This window comes from Lissotriton vulgaris, chromosome 1_1, assembly GCF_964263255.1.
Source record: "Lissotriton vulgaris chromosome 1_1, aLisVul1.2, whole genome shotgun sequence".
Taxonomy (NCBI): domain Eukaryota; kingdom Metazoa; phylum Chordata; class Amphibia; order Caudata; family Salamandridae; genus Lissotriton; species Lissotriton vulgaris.
The window spans coordinates 2,019,747,633-2,019,764,380 of record NC_141685.1 but is presented as its reverse complement, the minus strand read 5'-3'; the positions used below and the strand labels follow the sequence as shown (position 1 = coordinate 2,019,764,380).

Genomic DNA, 16,748 nt, shown 5'->3' with positions numbered 1-16,748 from the left:
GCCTAAAGATAAGCGTTCAAGCCCTGCCGTATTCACCAACTTCCTCCCTTCTTAAAGCTCCACGTCGCAGCGCTTTTTTTTCTTTTCTGGTGACTAAGCGAAGAATTTTGTTAATGCTCCAAGAGAGGAAAGTTCATCCATAAACAACCCGAAATCACGATAATGACGAGGAGTAAGCAGAATAAACAAGTGATCTTACAATTCTTGCTATATAAATCAACAATCCAAATAACTTGGATTGGCGATTTATATAGCGAGAGTTGTAACATAACTTGTTTTTTCTAACTCAATGTAACCTTCTCTGCCTGAAAGAACAGGCCACCAAGCGGCCGTTGTACATTAAGGGTAGTGTTTTTATTTTGTTCTACACAGCGGCGGTCTGCATGCTCGAGGGAGGGAGGGGGAATAAAACAATAAACAAAAATGAAAACCTACCTGAGTGCCGCACCGCCTCTGCTCCTGGCCGGTCATGCTGTCCTGCTGCAAGAACCCCGAACCAACGATGGGGCCTCCACGATTCCAACCGCGGCACTGGTGGGTGGCAACCACTCTCAGCCCATCCTGGCCCCAGGATTGGCTAAGGGCATGGTTACTACTTGCCTGCCTGCCCATTAGTAGACCGATGTTTGAGCATTTGCTCAACCCTCGCTCTCCTAATGGGCATGCGCCAGTAGAGCAGACAGTAGTGGCATGAGTGGGCAGGGTGCCCTCTGTCCCTACTCATGCGCACTTGTGCTGCTGCCTGTTTCTCCTGATTTGACCATCATGTCAGACAACATGACGCCGGACCGGTGGGCGGTCCGACGTCATGCTGACTAACATGATTGTCAGTTTGTTCTCCTTCGGGCCGGCGTCTTTGAACTTAAGTAAACTGATTCAGTTTACTTAAGTTCAAAGACGCCAGCGCTGCGGCTGGGCGGGGGCGGGGGGGCTACGCCCCAATGGACGCACAGCGCCTGTATAAAAACATATTCTGACCTTTAAGATAATAGTTTTTGCAACTCAGGAAATTTTTAAAACGTATAGGGAAACATACTTTACATCGACAGATCAGCAAACGGCATTCTACAAAGTCTGGGAGCATCAACATCAAAGAAACCTGGTATTAAGACGACAAACACATTTTCCCAAAAGTTTTACCCACACAGCAAAGGGCTATGGATTCCAGGCGTCTGTGCTTTATTTTTGTTGAACACTGCTGTGGAGTATCATGTATATTTGGTTACTCCAATCTGCAGCCTTGGCCCACGTATGTTAAGGTTACTGTGTCTGGCACCGCGCAGCTGACATACGCTGGGGCATCTCGGACATCGGTTCCCTGTTGGGACAGGTCACTCACGTGACGTCAGAGAGAGGCCCAGATCCTACGCTCTCCTGAATTTACCGGGAAGGAGAGACCCACCACAAAGGCTGGTATTCTGTGTTTGGAAAAGGCTGGAAGCACAAGCCTCATAACAACACACAACCGAAAAAACACAGCTCCTGGGCTCGTGTGCAGAGCCTTGATTTAAAAGTATATGGTTTAGACATGATTTTGATAAATGGAAGTTATTTAACAGTTAATCTAGAGTTTATCGTTCCTTAAATGAGTATAATGTCTCATATTTATGTTTCCCTCATCTTCATAGCTTGATTTTGCTCGAGAGAAAGTGTCACTCATAGTCGTTAAAATGTCACTCATAATTACTCTGAAATGATGACCATGTCACACATGGCAATCTGAAACTTTGGCAGCTATGTAAAAAGCACTGAAACAATTCACATGATGCACTCAAAGAAGAGTCCTAAAGCATAACAAAGGCTAAACAAGGTTATCTTTTCTTTCTTCAAAAAGTTTCTCACCCACCTTTCTTCTGGACTCTGCTTTTTGGAAACTCTCGTGCTGTATGTAGTTGGCCGCAGTGGTGATCCAATAAGATGAAGCAGATTCATTGTCCAACAAGCCAACTGCCCGCTCCAGAGTCATGTCCACTTCCGAACTCCTAAAGCACCCAAGGTAAAAAAGACATGTTATTTTCCTTTGTTAAATTCCAGGGAAATATTTATAATTGGTAATGCAGGTAACCATTGGTAGAACATCCTGGGTGAAGGGGTTGGCAGATCATTCCTACAAGGTTTAAAAAAGATATCCTCCACATTTAATGAGCCTAGGATTCAATGACGTGCAAAACAAGTGTGTGATCAGTTTATGATGCAAACTATGGCATGGATCTATGCATACCAAAACACTGGCTACATGCTGCTGGAAACGTGAATATGCAAATGCATTAATAAACATTCAAATAAAATGCTGGCTCTTTGATGCATTAGATGCACAGTTTATAAATCCATACAACGGAACTCCTGGTATTTATGTACTTGAAGAGTAGCTAGCAGGTGGACCCAAAGGAAAACTTTATAAATAAATAAATAAATGAGTGGTTGGTTGCAAGGTTCCAACCCTCTTAGATATGTTACTTTTAAATTCAAAATAGGTGGCTTCCACAATGTATGACGTACTTAGTGTTGCAGGGTCTCAATCCTAAACGTAGTTTTGCACACATAAGGTAAATTTACGTGTGCAAAAAGTTGATTTTGCAGGCTTAAGTTGTGTATCCAGATTCACAGAACAGGATATGTTGCGCTTTTATTCTAGAAAATGTAATTTCGGTCTGCAATCTATAACGATGTATGTGTATGCATGGGTTATATTAGGTGTTATTGAAGAGGTGGCTCTTCGGATTACTGCGGGAATTCTATGTCATTTGGGAAAGCCACGTTGGAGTTCTAGTTCCTGAGAGCATAGCTAGACAATGCGTAGAGTGGGAATATGGGTGTTACTGTGGTAGGGCTAAGGAGACAGTCATTGAGGAAATGATGGATAAGTAACCATGTCGGCATTCACAACCTGGAAATGCAGTCCTTTGCCATAAAGATCTGGAATAAGTGGCATAATAGGTGTAAAACACAGGGACAACTTCATATTTCATCAACGTGCGTGAGAAAAGGGTTCCATTACATGTAAAAAATATTTGCTTCCTTTGGAGGTAAACAAACAAAAAAACACCCACCTTTAAAATCCCCATAAAATGGTAAATTTATGGTGATGGAAAAATCAGTCTCAGGCTAGGTATGAGGTTAGGCATATACCAGGCACAGGCGGCATATACCAGGCACAGGCACTAAAGTCTATTTTAGCTATATTTCCATGTGCAGGTGCTGGAGGATTCACAAAATTGTGAGCAACAAAAAATGCATAAGCATACAAATTAAACTAAGCTATTACTCCTGAGAATTCCGTAGTACGAGTACATTCAAGGGAGATGTGGGTTTTTTACTCTTCAATAATCATACTATTGCGAATCAGCTCTTTTCTGATTTATAAACACCCTAACGTTTAAGTTAAAGCTGTAAATAATATGAAATACAAACATATTTGTGATATGAAAGGCTGCAAAAGAATGCCAATGTCCTAGGGAAAAGTGCTGTTGACAAAGAGTGGGTCCTACTAATCTTTGTCCCTTTGGTAAATATAAAGAGATTTGGCCTGGCCTGAGATTTTAATATAGTGCACCTTCCTGCCAGGGCTACTTTTATATAAAAGGCCCTATAGGAATTGGCCTACAGCACCACAACTTCCACCATACTTAACACCAACACCACCACCACCACAGCAGTGATAGAGCAGAATGCATGAAGAAGGGGAAGAAGCAAAAACCTGAATCAAGCCTGTGGTGCTAAAGTACACTGATACAAATGTTGCTGCCAATCTCCATCTTTAAAAATACTGTAGGTATTTCTTGCACTTTATGCTAAAAAAGAACACATAAGTGCCTCCAAGAAGCTCAGAAACACTAGCAGTGGCGTAACGAAACTTGAGGAGGCCGCCCTGCAAAGCACAATGAGGTGGGCCCCTCCAGCGGCCCGGCCCACCACTTTGCCCCACCGACAAAAATAAGCAGTCACCTAAAGCCGTATTTTCAGCACTTATCTTTGCATACTTCGAACAGCAAATATAAATAAAATGCACTTTAATTGTGTTCTAGGGCTGCCTGAATGATGAGATCCATGACTGATAATTAAAGGGAACAAAGACAGAAACGTCACATTAAAAAATGAATACATACTTTTTTATTTATAACCCTATTTAGTGCCAAGACAAGGTCTTTCCAGGCTCTTTAAACACATAGCTGGCATTTTTATTTTGGCAACCCTACTTTATATTCATTTTCATGAAATGCATTCTCTCACACTACAGTAGTAAATGTAAATGTCAAATGCAAGGAATAGGCAGAGTGGGGGCCCAGGGGGTACTGGAACCAGAAAACAACTAAGCTCGGTAACCAGTTAACAAAGGTATGTTGACTGTGCACCTCAGATAGAGCATAAAGCTGAAAACACTTTTCAAATATGTACACCACACGCAGACATGTAATAGCGCTCACTGGGTTGAGCTTATATAGCACATAGCTCAGAAAAACCATACTGTCATGCTAATTTAGAGATGACGCCAACAACAGTCAAATATTAACTCAATATACGTTAAAATCGAATATTTCCTGCCATCCAAGAAATTCTTATCATTTTGGGGCCTGAAACAGTCCAAACCGTCACACGTGTAAGAGTGTGAATGTTCGTACTTGTCCTGTCACTATCAATGACTGCGTTGGCAGGGGCAATGTGTGGTGCAAGGTGCAGTGTCCTCCTGATGACCGCCTTGGCACTTATTTTTCTGCAAATTAATCACTGCTCCAAACCTGGTAGTGGGCAAAGCACTGGGTCAACGACGTGCCCTTCTCCGGGGTGGTTGCAATAAGCCCCGGCAGCACCTGCACTGGTATCCTAGAAGTAGGCATAACAGGTAGCCAATTCCCTAGATCTGCCATCTTAAGAAGGCACAGAAGGCAGAGCTTCTTTCATCGGGATACACATGCTTGCACTGGCTGCCAATGTGAGGATTCCCCAGTCTCCTCGCGGGTAGCCCCCCTAGTGGTAAGGACCCCACAGGGACTCCCATACGGAGTGGCCTAGATACCTGGTGAGAGAAACCACCAGGGAGTTCAGGTTATGGGCTGATCCAACTAATCTGAAGGCAGGGAGTTTGGAAGACCCTTTAGGATTTTGTGGGAGCTTTTGTTTCTCTATGTGATCCCTGACCATATCCGAAGCTCTGGGTGATCACCCAAATGTGTTTGTCCCAGTGGGAGCGCCCTGTACCTGTGGGAGACACGGGTGCAGTGGCGGGGTTGTTCAGTCCCTGGATGGCTAAAACTCCAAGTCCTAGTTTCGTTGTACTGAGGTACTGTACAAGGGAAGGCTCGCACTGCACACGCCCTTGCTCTGGACTTTTACCCACCTCCTCCTCATCCACCACCAAAGTATCTAGTTCCCAAGTATGTGGGGCCAGTGCGTTACACCCTCATCTAAAGCCATCCTTGTATGAGGTGGGGTGAGGCTGCAGAGACTACCGAGGGAATGGAGGACTTAAGGGGGTGAAAAAATGTTTAAAGCGAGTGGGGCTACAGGGATAAAGGACTTAAGGAGAGGGGATTTAAAGGGGTAGAAAGAATAGGCATGCAGGGGCTCGGGAGGAAGAAGCTGCGGATGGCTTCATCCCACCCCTCCCACCCACTGAGACTCCTCGCCACCACGAACCACTCCTGTCTCAGCTCGGACAGACTCACCTGAGGCCTGGCCTGCAGGCGCAAGTGGGCAGCAGAAGAGGGCAAAGGCAAGGCTAGCCAGGCAGGGGCTAGTAATAATTAAATTATAGCCACGGGGACCGCACTGTGACGGCCTTTCTCAGTAGTCTGGCTGGGTCCTGGGATGCCTCACCTCACTTGTCACGCGCACTTTCAATTGCCTTGCTGCGCAATGCACTTAACTGTATGGCATTGATCACCAGCCCCACCCTGAAGACGCGCAGACACGGAGATATCTATATAGCTGCCAAGGTTTCAGATTGCCATGTGAGACATTTTCATAATATCAGTGTAATTATGAGTGACATTCAACACCTATGAGGGACACTTTCTCACAAGCTGAATCAAGCAATGAAGGCAAGGGAAACAAATATCAGAACTCACGTGCTCCTAATAAAAGTAAATTAAATGAGTGGCACAACTTTGCAGACAGACTAGTGACTGCTGAGTTTGGTGTGCCCTTGATCTCTGTATGACTCGGAGCACTGTATGCATCAGGTCTTGGCCCGTGTGCAGAAGGCCTTAAACTGTCCAGCATGTATTGCACTGCCCCTTTTGGTTGCAGTCCTTACTTTCTATGTATAATAGATTGCAGGTTCATTCTCTGTGTAGCAGTGGGCACCACAGACTATGCTGCTGTGTGATGCTGTTTGAATGCAGGTGGCTTGCATTTGTGTGCACAGTGTAGCTGTGCACGATGCTATGTGCAAGCAGGAGGCTTGCACCTGTGTGCCCAGTGTAGCTGTGCACTATTCTGTATGGATGCAGTAGGCTAGCGTCTGTGTGCACAGGGTAGCTGTGCGCTATGCTGTATGGGTGCAGGAGGCTTGGGTCTGTGTGCACACTCTTGCTGTGCACAGTGCTATGTGCATGCAGGAGGCTTGCGTCTGTGTGCACAGTGAACTGTGCGCTATGCCGTATGGGTGCAAGAGGCTTGCGTTTGTGTGCACAGTGTAGCACGGCACGTTGCTCTGTGCATGCAGGAGGCTTGCGTCTGTGTGCACAGTAAATTGTGTGCTATGATGTATGTGTGCATGAGGCTTGTGTCTGTGTGCACGATATAACTGGATGCAGCAGACCTTAGAGATCATGCCTCAGGCCGCATCTCTCAGACTCTGCCTACATGTGGCTAGATGTCTGTGTGCAGCAAGCTTCAGACTGCACACAGTGCGCCCTGGCCTTAAACGGTGCAGCAGGCCTGAGATTTGTCATCCAGCTCCATGGCTCTGACTCTGCTGTGCACAAGACCTCGGTCTCGGATTGTTAGCTCCAGTTTAGGTATTTTGCTGCTCAGCAGGCCTCTGGCTATCCAATGAAGCTGGCCTCGTGGTGCTTAAGTTTAGCATTGTGAGGTTCAGTCTGCAAGTACACGTTGATTTTACTTTGCCATTTTCTATAGCGCGAACAAGAACCTTTGGGGTGTCAGAGCGCTTTATAATTAATCCTAGGCACACAGTTACTTGATATTAATATGCAGCTGTATTTCCATATATCTGACGCCAGCAGCCTCAGTACTTTCAATCTGTTCCAAAAGCACCTGACTGCCAATAAATACAGGTAATCCCGTGCCCGCTTTAAGTATTTCTGAAATAAAATGTCTTTAAATGTCCACGGTCCGGATCGCATTTTATTCTAACTCCATTCAGGAAAGCACGCCTCTTAACACTATATAGTCAGCAGTGAGCGAGGGGAACAAGCCTGAGACCTGCAGTGGACCGCGCTGATGACTCTTTTCTTAAGTGTTTCTCTACTAGTAACTTTTTAAGGACATTGCGGATGCCCGTGTTTACGGTGCGCACAAGCTGCAGCCCATTAGCACTTGACTTTTTGGGTGAGATAAGTGTAAACCAACTCTATTACACTGAAATAAACGTACACATGTTACCTCATTGTCGTGAAGCCTAAGGTAATATCTCAGGAGACAGACCATTGTCTTTGGCACTGGAACAGACATGGAATAAATCGGGCGGTGGAACCAACTTGTTCAGGGGATTGAGGAATGAAGAAAGATTACTGGCCTGGTTTGCCTCTCTGTGGCGAGGACGGTCTCTCAGCAAATTACTTTTCCGTGGCACGAGTGGGGTTTGGAGGGGGGTGGCTGCTTGATTTTAATTGCAAGGGGTGCTACAAGGGACTTATTTCAAACAGATTTCAAATCATTAATGAGTTGTACATACGTAACATACTCTTATGTATCCATAAGAGTATGTTACGTATGTACAACTCATTAATGATTTGAAATCTGTTTGAAATAAGTCCCTTGTGGCACCCCTTGACCTTAACTACTCTGTGCCCAAGCCTACAAGGGTTTATTGGGTTTCCCCTGCCTTTAACAGTGATTTTAATTGCAGCTCTTCTGATAGCTGAGCATGATGCGGCGGGATGGTGCAAGCAGACAGCTCTGCAGCTAGTGCCATGATTCGCCACAAATACCTCTAGCCAGCCTCCCACAACCGGCAGCGGGATGTGACGTCAGCAGTGCCGCAGCAGGAATCAATCACCTTTTCTGAGGAAAAACTCTGGCGCGCACCATTTAATTCATGAGGAGGCCGTGCACCATTTACTTTATAAAGAGGCTTGCTTGCTCCACTGAGTGAGAGGGCCCGCTGGAGCACGGAGGCCCCTCTGCAACGCGGGGGCTGCGGGGGCCTGTGTTACGCCCCTGAACACTAGTGATAGCAGAGCTTCTTTCTTGAGTATGAATACAGGAACATATACCACCAGGCTGCTGAAAAACTGTATTATGATACCAGTGATTCTGTAATCCCTGTATAAACGGCAGGAACTCATTTCTTTATAACCAGTGACTTGTGACGCACCAAGTCGCCGATTATAAAGAAAAGACATCAGTACTCTACTATTATAAGATTATTACAGTCAAATTCTGACATCACAATGCCTAGTGCCAGAGCCAGCAGCCGAGGTGAAAGGCAGGTCAGGTCACGGAGCATAACTGGAGCAGATGTTTAAAGCAACAAACTGAAGGTTGCTTTTCTTTCTTCTTCTCTATTTCAATAGCTTACAATGACAAGCATAGAGAATGTTTATTTTTTACACTCCTTAGATAGAGAAAAGATAAAGCCAAGCTACAATCTTTCTGTATGTTTCCACGCATTCAGAGCTACTGCAGCTTTTTTTTTTAACTGCCTTATATTGAACTGTTTGTAGTAGCTGTTTGCAACACATATCACACATGTTTTTGATGTGTTTAATTTTGCACTAAAGGTTTTATTTGTATTCCTTATGTTTGCAAGCATGCTCCCTCTTTAATATCAAAGAGCTATGCAACAAAGTTTAAAGTGTTTGTTTTGGAAAGGTGATGGTAAGTATCCTCTGTGACTTGCAATATCCTTCTAATGTACAGCAGGGGTTATTTTATCAATTATATTATAAATACAAGTCTACTACGTGGCAGAACACAACAAAACAAATGGTCTCACAAGGTGTGATCTTCATGCTTCAAGCACAGCTTAGTGCTTTCATGCAAATGTTTAGATCGATAAATACAATAGCAATGTACATCCTGATATATGCCCACATAACAGCGGCAGTACCAATAAATGCAATATTGATGTATGCTATAATCTATGGAAACACAATGATGTTAATACCTGTAAATTAAATTTTGGTGTACCTAGTAACTTATGCATGCACAATGATGTCAGTCTTAGTAAATGCAATGTTGATGTACAATGTAACAACTATACATATAATTATGAGAATATCAGTGAATATGATATCAATGACCACCATGTTACACATGCACGTACTTATGAACTTGTATCACTGCTGTCGGAGTCCTCCGAGAAGACCTCCCCATCAAGTTCCAATCAGAGATACGTGGTCAGACAGACCATGCGCCCCAATCCATCCTACCGTTTGGTAGGTCAGAGGTGAGGTTATACTTAGCCTAAAGACAAACGCGCCCTCAGGGAAACCCCTGATTAATGCCACAGATGGGTAGTTACACAACAAACAGGACCAAGGAAATTGTCCCCAATAAAACCCGTTTGGCCAAAGGCGCTCATTTTCAAAATACCACAAAGTTAGATGCCACATGTAGTTAGGAACACTCTGCCAATCGGAACACAATATGTACACCGCACAGGTGATCATGCACTCACCACACTGGACATATGGACATGCACACACTGGCCCAAAATACCTCTCCTGAGAGCCATCTTTGTCCCCCTTATCAAATGGTTACACTTGTTGTTTATGACAATAATGCTTTTCAAAGAATATCGAACTGTTTTATTGTACCCACAAAATGTATATCTGTGCAGCCAAAACTTCCGTACTTCGAGACTGTCTTCAAAGCGCCTCTGTTGATACTCTCCCGGCCGCTGTGTTTAATTTAACCAATTTGTTCCTGTTTTGCCAAATGCCTCTTGTCTTTTCATTTACTTAAGGTAAACTCAATTCAATTCAATTTATAATCTTTATTCGGGTTCTTAGAAAGACACCATAAAAGCACAACTCATATTTGAACAACACAATTATCGAGCACATTTAGCTATGCTTTGCATTTATGGCAGGCAGGACTTTGTTACCAAATAGGAAAAAAAATGGCAGCTGGCTATGGTTAAAGTAGGAATACATTCATTAATCTTTCCACCTCCTGAAATCTTAAATCTTTAAGGCAGGGCATATTCAGGAAATGGTAGCTTTTGTTTGAACATATATTATTACCTAACTCAATGGTGCTCATTTAGGTTGCACGGAAAATATGTGGTAATATTGCATACTTCATTTTTGGCCCTCTTCACTTCTGCTACCCAGCTGTTTCTAAAGACACAGTAGACTATCACAGTTATTGCCAAACACAGCTTCAAGACTTCACCTCTCCCAACTTACATCAGAACTACCAACCAGTCACTGTGGAAATGACGGTGAGTGATACGAAGATGCTTACTGAATAACTTGTTAAATTTGGAAAATACTGTATCCGAAAGTGAACAATCTACATTCTTCCAAGATGTGTACACTCTGAAAAACATGCATCCTCTTGACATACAGATTTAGTCACACAGGATCTGGAAAACGTCAGTGCCCTTTGTATCTTGGCCCTTTATAAATGTGCCTTTAAATAGAATTCTAGTGAGCTCACAATGAGACTGTTGACAACTCACTCGTACAATGACACAATATTTGGTTAACTATTGAATAGAATTCTTAAGTGAGCAATCTACAACTTGACAAACATGGAAGCCATTTACTAATGGAGGTGACATTTCAGCATCAATAAGACAATGAAACAACAGTTAGCACTTTACAGTGCAAACATTGTTCCAAAGTGAGGTCTAGATAAAAGAAAACAGACACTGGCAAATTCAATAGGCCTTGCCTTTGGTCCTATAGGCTTTGCCAATGATTTTTTAGCAATGGTGTGAAGCATGGCTAAAAACGTTTACACAAAAAAACGCTATTACTGCCTGGTGGGGCCATGAGAGAGAAAAAAGAAAGGAAGAGAAAGAAAAAGAAGGGGGGGGTCACTGTTCCAGATATGCGTCGAGAGCTTCCCACATGTTATCTTTAGCCGCAACTTTGTAAGATCGGTACAAGTATTACGAATGTTTTGCCTTTGTTTTGTATACGAATTTTTTTTACCTTCAATAAAGAATATTTTGAAATAAAAAAAAATTAAAAAAAAGAAAGTAATATAGGGGGTGAAGCAATACAGGGGGCATAAGCACACAGAGGATAGGGGTGGAAGAAACACCTAGGGTGGCGGAAGCAACACAGACGATAGAGAGGAACATGGAGCGTGGGGGTAAAGTGAAGAATATGGGCTACAGAAAAGAATATGGAGCTGTTGGGGAGAAGCACCAGTGTGGGGGAAACTAACATGGGGGAGAAGCTCATAAGGACGAGCAGAACAGGAGGAGGCAGGGAAAAGCACACAGGTGAGAGAGAGCGACACCAAGCATGGCCGGTGGATGGAGAAAAGCAGTACACAAGGAAAACAGCTGGAGAACACATACTATAAAGAATTACGTAGAGCTCTAATAGTGAGCAGTGGAAGCACACAAGTAATGCATCCAATCTCCGGGGAGAGACCAGCAGAAGAGAAAGTAAAGCCCACACAAGCTGACAAAACGCATGCAAATGAGAGCGATAATAAAGCCAACAAATGGCAAGTAATAGACGGGCTCTAGGCCCACTCTTAGCTAATAATATGTATTTTCACCAAGAGACAGCTTGCGTTGTCTGGGAGTCAAGATCTAAAAACAGATGTAATCAGCGCATTTAATTGTGTTCCACACATTTTCAAACTGATGTACAACATCTGCGCCCAAAAACATTTGAGGGACTTGTAGAAGTTTGCACCTCTTATTCAACTGCTTCCTTTCTGCACTGTTTAAGACTCCCATGGAATCAACATAGGTACTTTAAAACTATGGGCGCTCCTGGTTTCCTGCAGATCTCATACAAGTCAGTATTTCATATACAGTCACAACTGAGCCCTCAGTCATTGAAGGGTATTTATATAGCACAAACCTGGCTAAAACAGCCTGCTGAACAAACAAAAATGGGAAAAAAGAACTTGACAACAAAAGCACTGTAAAAAATTGAGAAAAGATAGAAAGTAAAATCATGGATGAGGTGGGAGAGGAAAACGAGAAAAAATAAGACCATGTATGGGTTAAGGAATAGAAAATTTTAAAATAAAAAGGCAATACTCAACAAGGACTGGTAAAGCCAATATGTCTAGTGTTGGCCGCCATCCTTTTGACTTTGTCAATGCTAGTTTTGTTTAGGAATGGTTTTTGCACACTAGTGAGGGGACGCTTCCGGGCCCTGATTAATCTAAAATAAAAATGAAAATTAGTCCTTTGCACTTAAGGAGACTAATTTGTGTTTATATGTGTTTTTTTGTTAAATGGTATAAGTCTGTCCATTACATTTACTTAGGTCATGGCCGGAGTGGACTGGCCCAATGGTTGTCCTTGCTAGCTGAAAGTATTATACATGTCATGTTAGTAAAACCAAAGGTCATGCCTTACCCCAGACCTAACAAGGTCAAAGTAAAGAGAAGGGCGGGCAGATGGCTCACAGACAATATTTTAAAAGTAACAAAATGAGGGTTGAAACTGAGGTCCCCCAAGTAAATTAATACAAAATTGACATACAAATAACGATCTTAATTCATCAAAGCTAACACATAATCTATTTAAAAATAAGAACCCGATATTAATTACTGCACAAGGCTATTCTCCTGAGATGAATCCCAAAAGAACTAATTTTCCAGATAAATTAACATGGAATGTAGTCACATCACTGCACAGCCTGAAAAACATAACTGCCTAATGGTTTCAGAGGCTCCTCTCCTGTCCGTCAGCTAACCCAAAAGAGCCAGACAAGGCTTCAGTTGCTTTCAGCTCTTTCCTGTCGACCGCTTTACCGCTTGCCCAAAAAACGACTGTGTAGAGCAGCACTAATTACTAAGGGCTGTGGGTCAGCCTATTGCTTACCGTTGATTGGCTTTCTTGTTACTTTTCTTTTCTTCCTTCTTACTCAATGTCTATCTTTCCATTTCTTGTGTTTGTCCCTCTACTGGGGCGCAGTTTATATACTCCTTTTGCGTGTATGTTTTTGTTCTCTCCCTTGTGTGCTGCTTCCCCTGTCACCGCCACTGCTCGTTGTGTTGCTCCCTCACTCCCCAACTTGTACGTGGATTTCTCCAACACCCTCTGACCCTCATTGTACCTGTAGAGGGCTACTCTGCTAAATTACCTCAATCCTGATCTGCCTTCACATGGGCACAGACACGCAGTGCACTGCAAACATGTTTCGGAACAAGGCACAAACATAAGATACAACCCAAAGGCAGGAAGCTAAACTTAATACACATATATCAATTTATATAGCTCCTCATACTCTTAATAGTCTATTTCTAAAAGCTAGTACTTTAGATGATAAGGTAACTGAGCCCCAAGGAGGTTACGTGACTTGCTCAAGATCACACACTGTGCTGAGGAAGGGACGCAGGACTTAAAATAACATAAATCAATCAGAAAAAGTGTGGGGGAAGTCATTGGTTTATTATATGATTATTTGAATTTCACCTCTATGTCTGTTTTGTTTCTTTCTCTTTTATTGTTTGTTATTTCTCCAACGATCTGCACAAGGCCTTCTATCTTTGGGCTACACATTTTTTTTTTATAAACGACATCAATAAAAACAGAAAATGTGTGTGTGTTTATGTCATGTGTGTGTCTGTAAATGTCTTTGGTGGTCCCTAGCAAGGAGACACAGAAATGATCAGAATAAATATAGACCCAGTCAGTTCTATATTGTCGAAGACATGCCCAGCCGGGCAGAGGTCTTCAAGCTTTATATTTAAATAAACGTTCTGAGAAACAAAAATACACCTTCAACAATTCACGTGCGTGGGGCACAAGCCTGTACCAACCCACGACAGTACATAGACACAGACAACATACACAAAAGGGCTTACAAGGCAAGATCAACAATCTCTGTAAGGTTTCAAAATTAAACAGAGAGATTCCAGTAGGTACCATTACATAGTTTCGTGTAGTAAATCATTGTACAAGTATATGGTACACAGAGTCGACGACGTTTCGGACCCCCTTACTAAATGCTGGGGTCCATCATCAGGACAGAACAATAGTTGCCTTTTTTAAAAATATGAGCCTCTTTAGCCAGAGGGCATAGGAATTAAGAGCTCACAGGCGAGCTTGAGATAAACAATGGAGCAGGACCGGTGATTGGGAGAATTATCCGTATGGCGTGGAGAATCAGGAATTTTGGAAAAGTATTTCCAAAGCCCGGGGGCGAAACGGATAAAATAACACGTTTCCGCTTGTACCTTACGGTCCGGGAAACACCGGGAGCGCCGAGTCGCGCTTGGGTCCTGGAACCAGGGGGTGGCCGGGTTAGTCGGCAGCACTGGGTTTCCTGCCGACTAACGTGTTATTTTATCTGTTTCGTCCCCGGGCTTTTGAAATACTGTTCCAAAATTCCTGATTCTCCACGCCAGACGGATAATTCTCCCAATCACCGGTCCTGCTCCATTGTTTATCTCAAGCTCGCCTGTGAGCTCTTTATTCCTATGCCCTCTGGCTAAAGAGGCTCATATTTTTAAAAAAGGCAACTATTGTTCTGTCCTGATGATGGACCCCAGCATTTAGTAAGGGGGTCCGAAACGTCGTCGACTCTGTGTACCATATACTTGTACAATGATTTACTACACAAAACTATGTAATGGTACGTACTGGAATCTCTCTGTTTAATTTTGAAACCTTACAGAGATTGTTGATCTTGCCTTGTAAGCCCTTTTGTGTATGTTGTCTGTGTCTATGTACTGTCGTGGGTTGGTACAGGCTTGTGCCCCACGCACGTGAATTGTTGAAGGTGTATTTTTGTTTCTCAAAACGTTTATTTAAATATAAAGCTTGAAGACCTCTGCCCGGCTGGGCATGTCTTCGACAATATAGAACTGACTGGGTCTATATTTATTCTGATCATTTCTGTGTCTCCTTGCTAGGGACCACTGTTGTTTCTGTACGATAAGCTCCCCGAGGTCCCTCGCTGTTACTAATTGGGGTCCCCTTGTTGTTTTAAATATGTAAATGTCTTTGGGGCGCACTGTATGCTACTGCCTGCATTTCTGTCTGGATTACATGTGCCTGAATGTGGTTTAGGGGTTAACAAACCCAATTTGACAATTGCAGTATGAACTAAGGCAGCAATAAAAAACATAAAAGTACTCACAACAGAGGAGATGCATGGGTTGACACTGGCACATTTATTTTTAAAATGTGGAGGTCTGAGGGGGGGATAAAAACAAAGTGATTTAAATGTATAAAAGCGATGAGGGATCAAGCCAAATGTAATAACCGGCTAGAGAATAGGAAGTCATGGTTCCAAGAAAGAGCACAGGACAATGAGTGGAGAAGAGAGAATGGAGGAGAATAGACAGACCGATAAAGAGGGAAACGAAGAGCGGATAGATGGACAATCAGATGAATGAAGATAGAGATAGGAGTGAAGTGTATATACTATTTAATGAATATCAAGTTTTGACTACTAAAACTGGCCCAAAGAGATTTTGAATTAACACATCTGCATTCATTTTTTAAACATTTCCCTGCCAGAACATTCCCAAACACCTCTGACGAAGTGCATTTTAGTATCCTTTCATGTGCTGCCCAATATTGTTAGCCCCACATTTTTACTTCGCAAATTTCTAACTAACAGAACTTTCTAAAGACTCTGCTGCAAGCACTTGTTGGCCCTGTTCCGTAAAAGGAGTGGTAGCCCTGCTGGGAAATGTTAGTACTGTCCATAAAAAAGTACAAAAGCTCTTTTCAGAATTGCTGGTTTGAATATGATTGTAATGAGATAGATGTCTTAACTTTATTTCTAAATAGGCAATAGCATTACATTGTGAAGCCTTACCCACGCTCTTGATAAATTCTCAGAGTGAACATTTTGCATTGAGAGAGAGAGAATATAGCTATCAATATGTCCAAGAAAGATCAGCCACATGTGCTAAAGAAATAAGGGTACTTTTTTCAGTAGGAAGGAGAACACTTTTCATCATTCCAATTGCTAGGTGCTGTGCCAGTTCAGGCAAACTTTCTGTAGATGCAGAAGAAGGGGGGTCAGCCTAGCATCAAGGCAGAGACTAGACTCACTCTCACTGTGGCACTAACAATCAATTCTGAGGCAGGGGCAGGAGTAATGCCCGCTAACTTCTGTTCCTGTGAATGGAGAAGTCTGTGCTATCAGCCTGAGCACAGTCCACATACCCCCAGTTTTTTACCCCTACTCTGACTACTTGTCATGCAGTTGGCAGACTGCTCTAGACCTCACTGTGCAGCCCTTGCTGCAACTACAGCTATGCGTATGTGGTAGGCCTGCCCATGTCTGTCCCTGAGTGTTTTTTTTTTTTTTTTACTTTTTAGGAGAGCGTGTCAGATCTAATTTACTACCACGCCTGCTCTTTTTAGTAAATGTGCTTTCATACATCTTTTATATATTTTTTCTTATTTTACTGTTTCAAGATGGGCATCCCCTATCACATTCCTAAAGCTCATA

At 43.0% G+C, this 16,748-nt stretch overlaps 1 protein-coding gene across 1 annotated transcript in view; it reads right to left on the bottom strand.

Moving 5' to 3' along the window:
- The window catches only part of PKP2 (plakophilin 2), a 474,852-nt gene that overhangs the window by 283,877 nt on the left and 174,227 nt on the right, over positions 1-16,748 (bottom strand). The window contains exon 4 of the mRNA XM_086920178.1: positions 1,847-1,982. Within this exon, the coding sequence (XP_086776304.1) occupies positions 1,847-1,982 (136 nt within the window). The remainder of the gene's footprint in view (positions 1-1,846; positions 1,983-16,748) is intronic.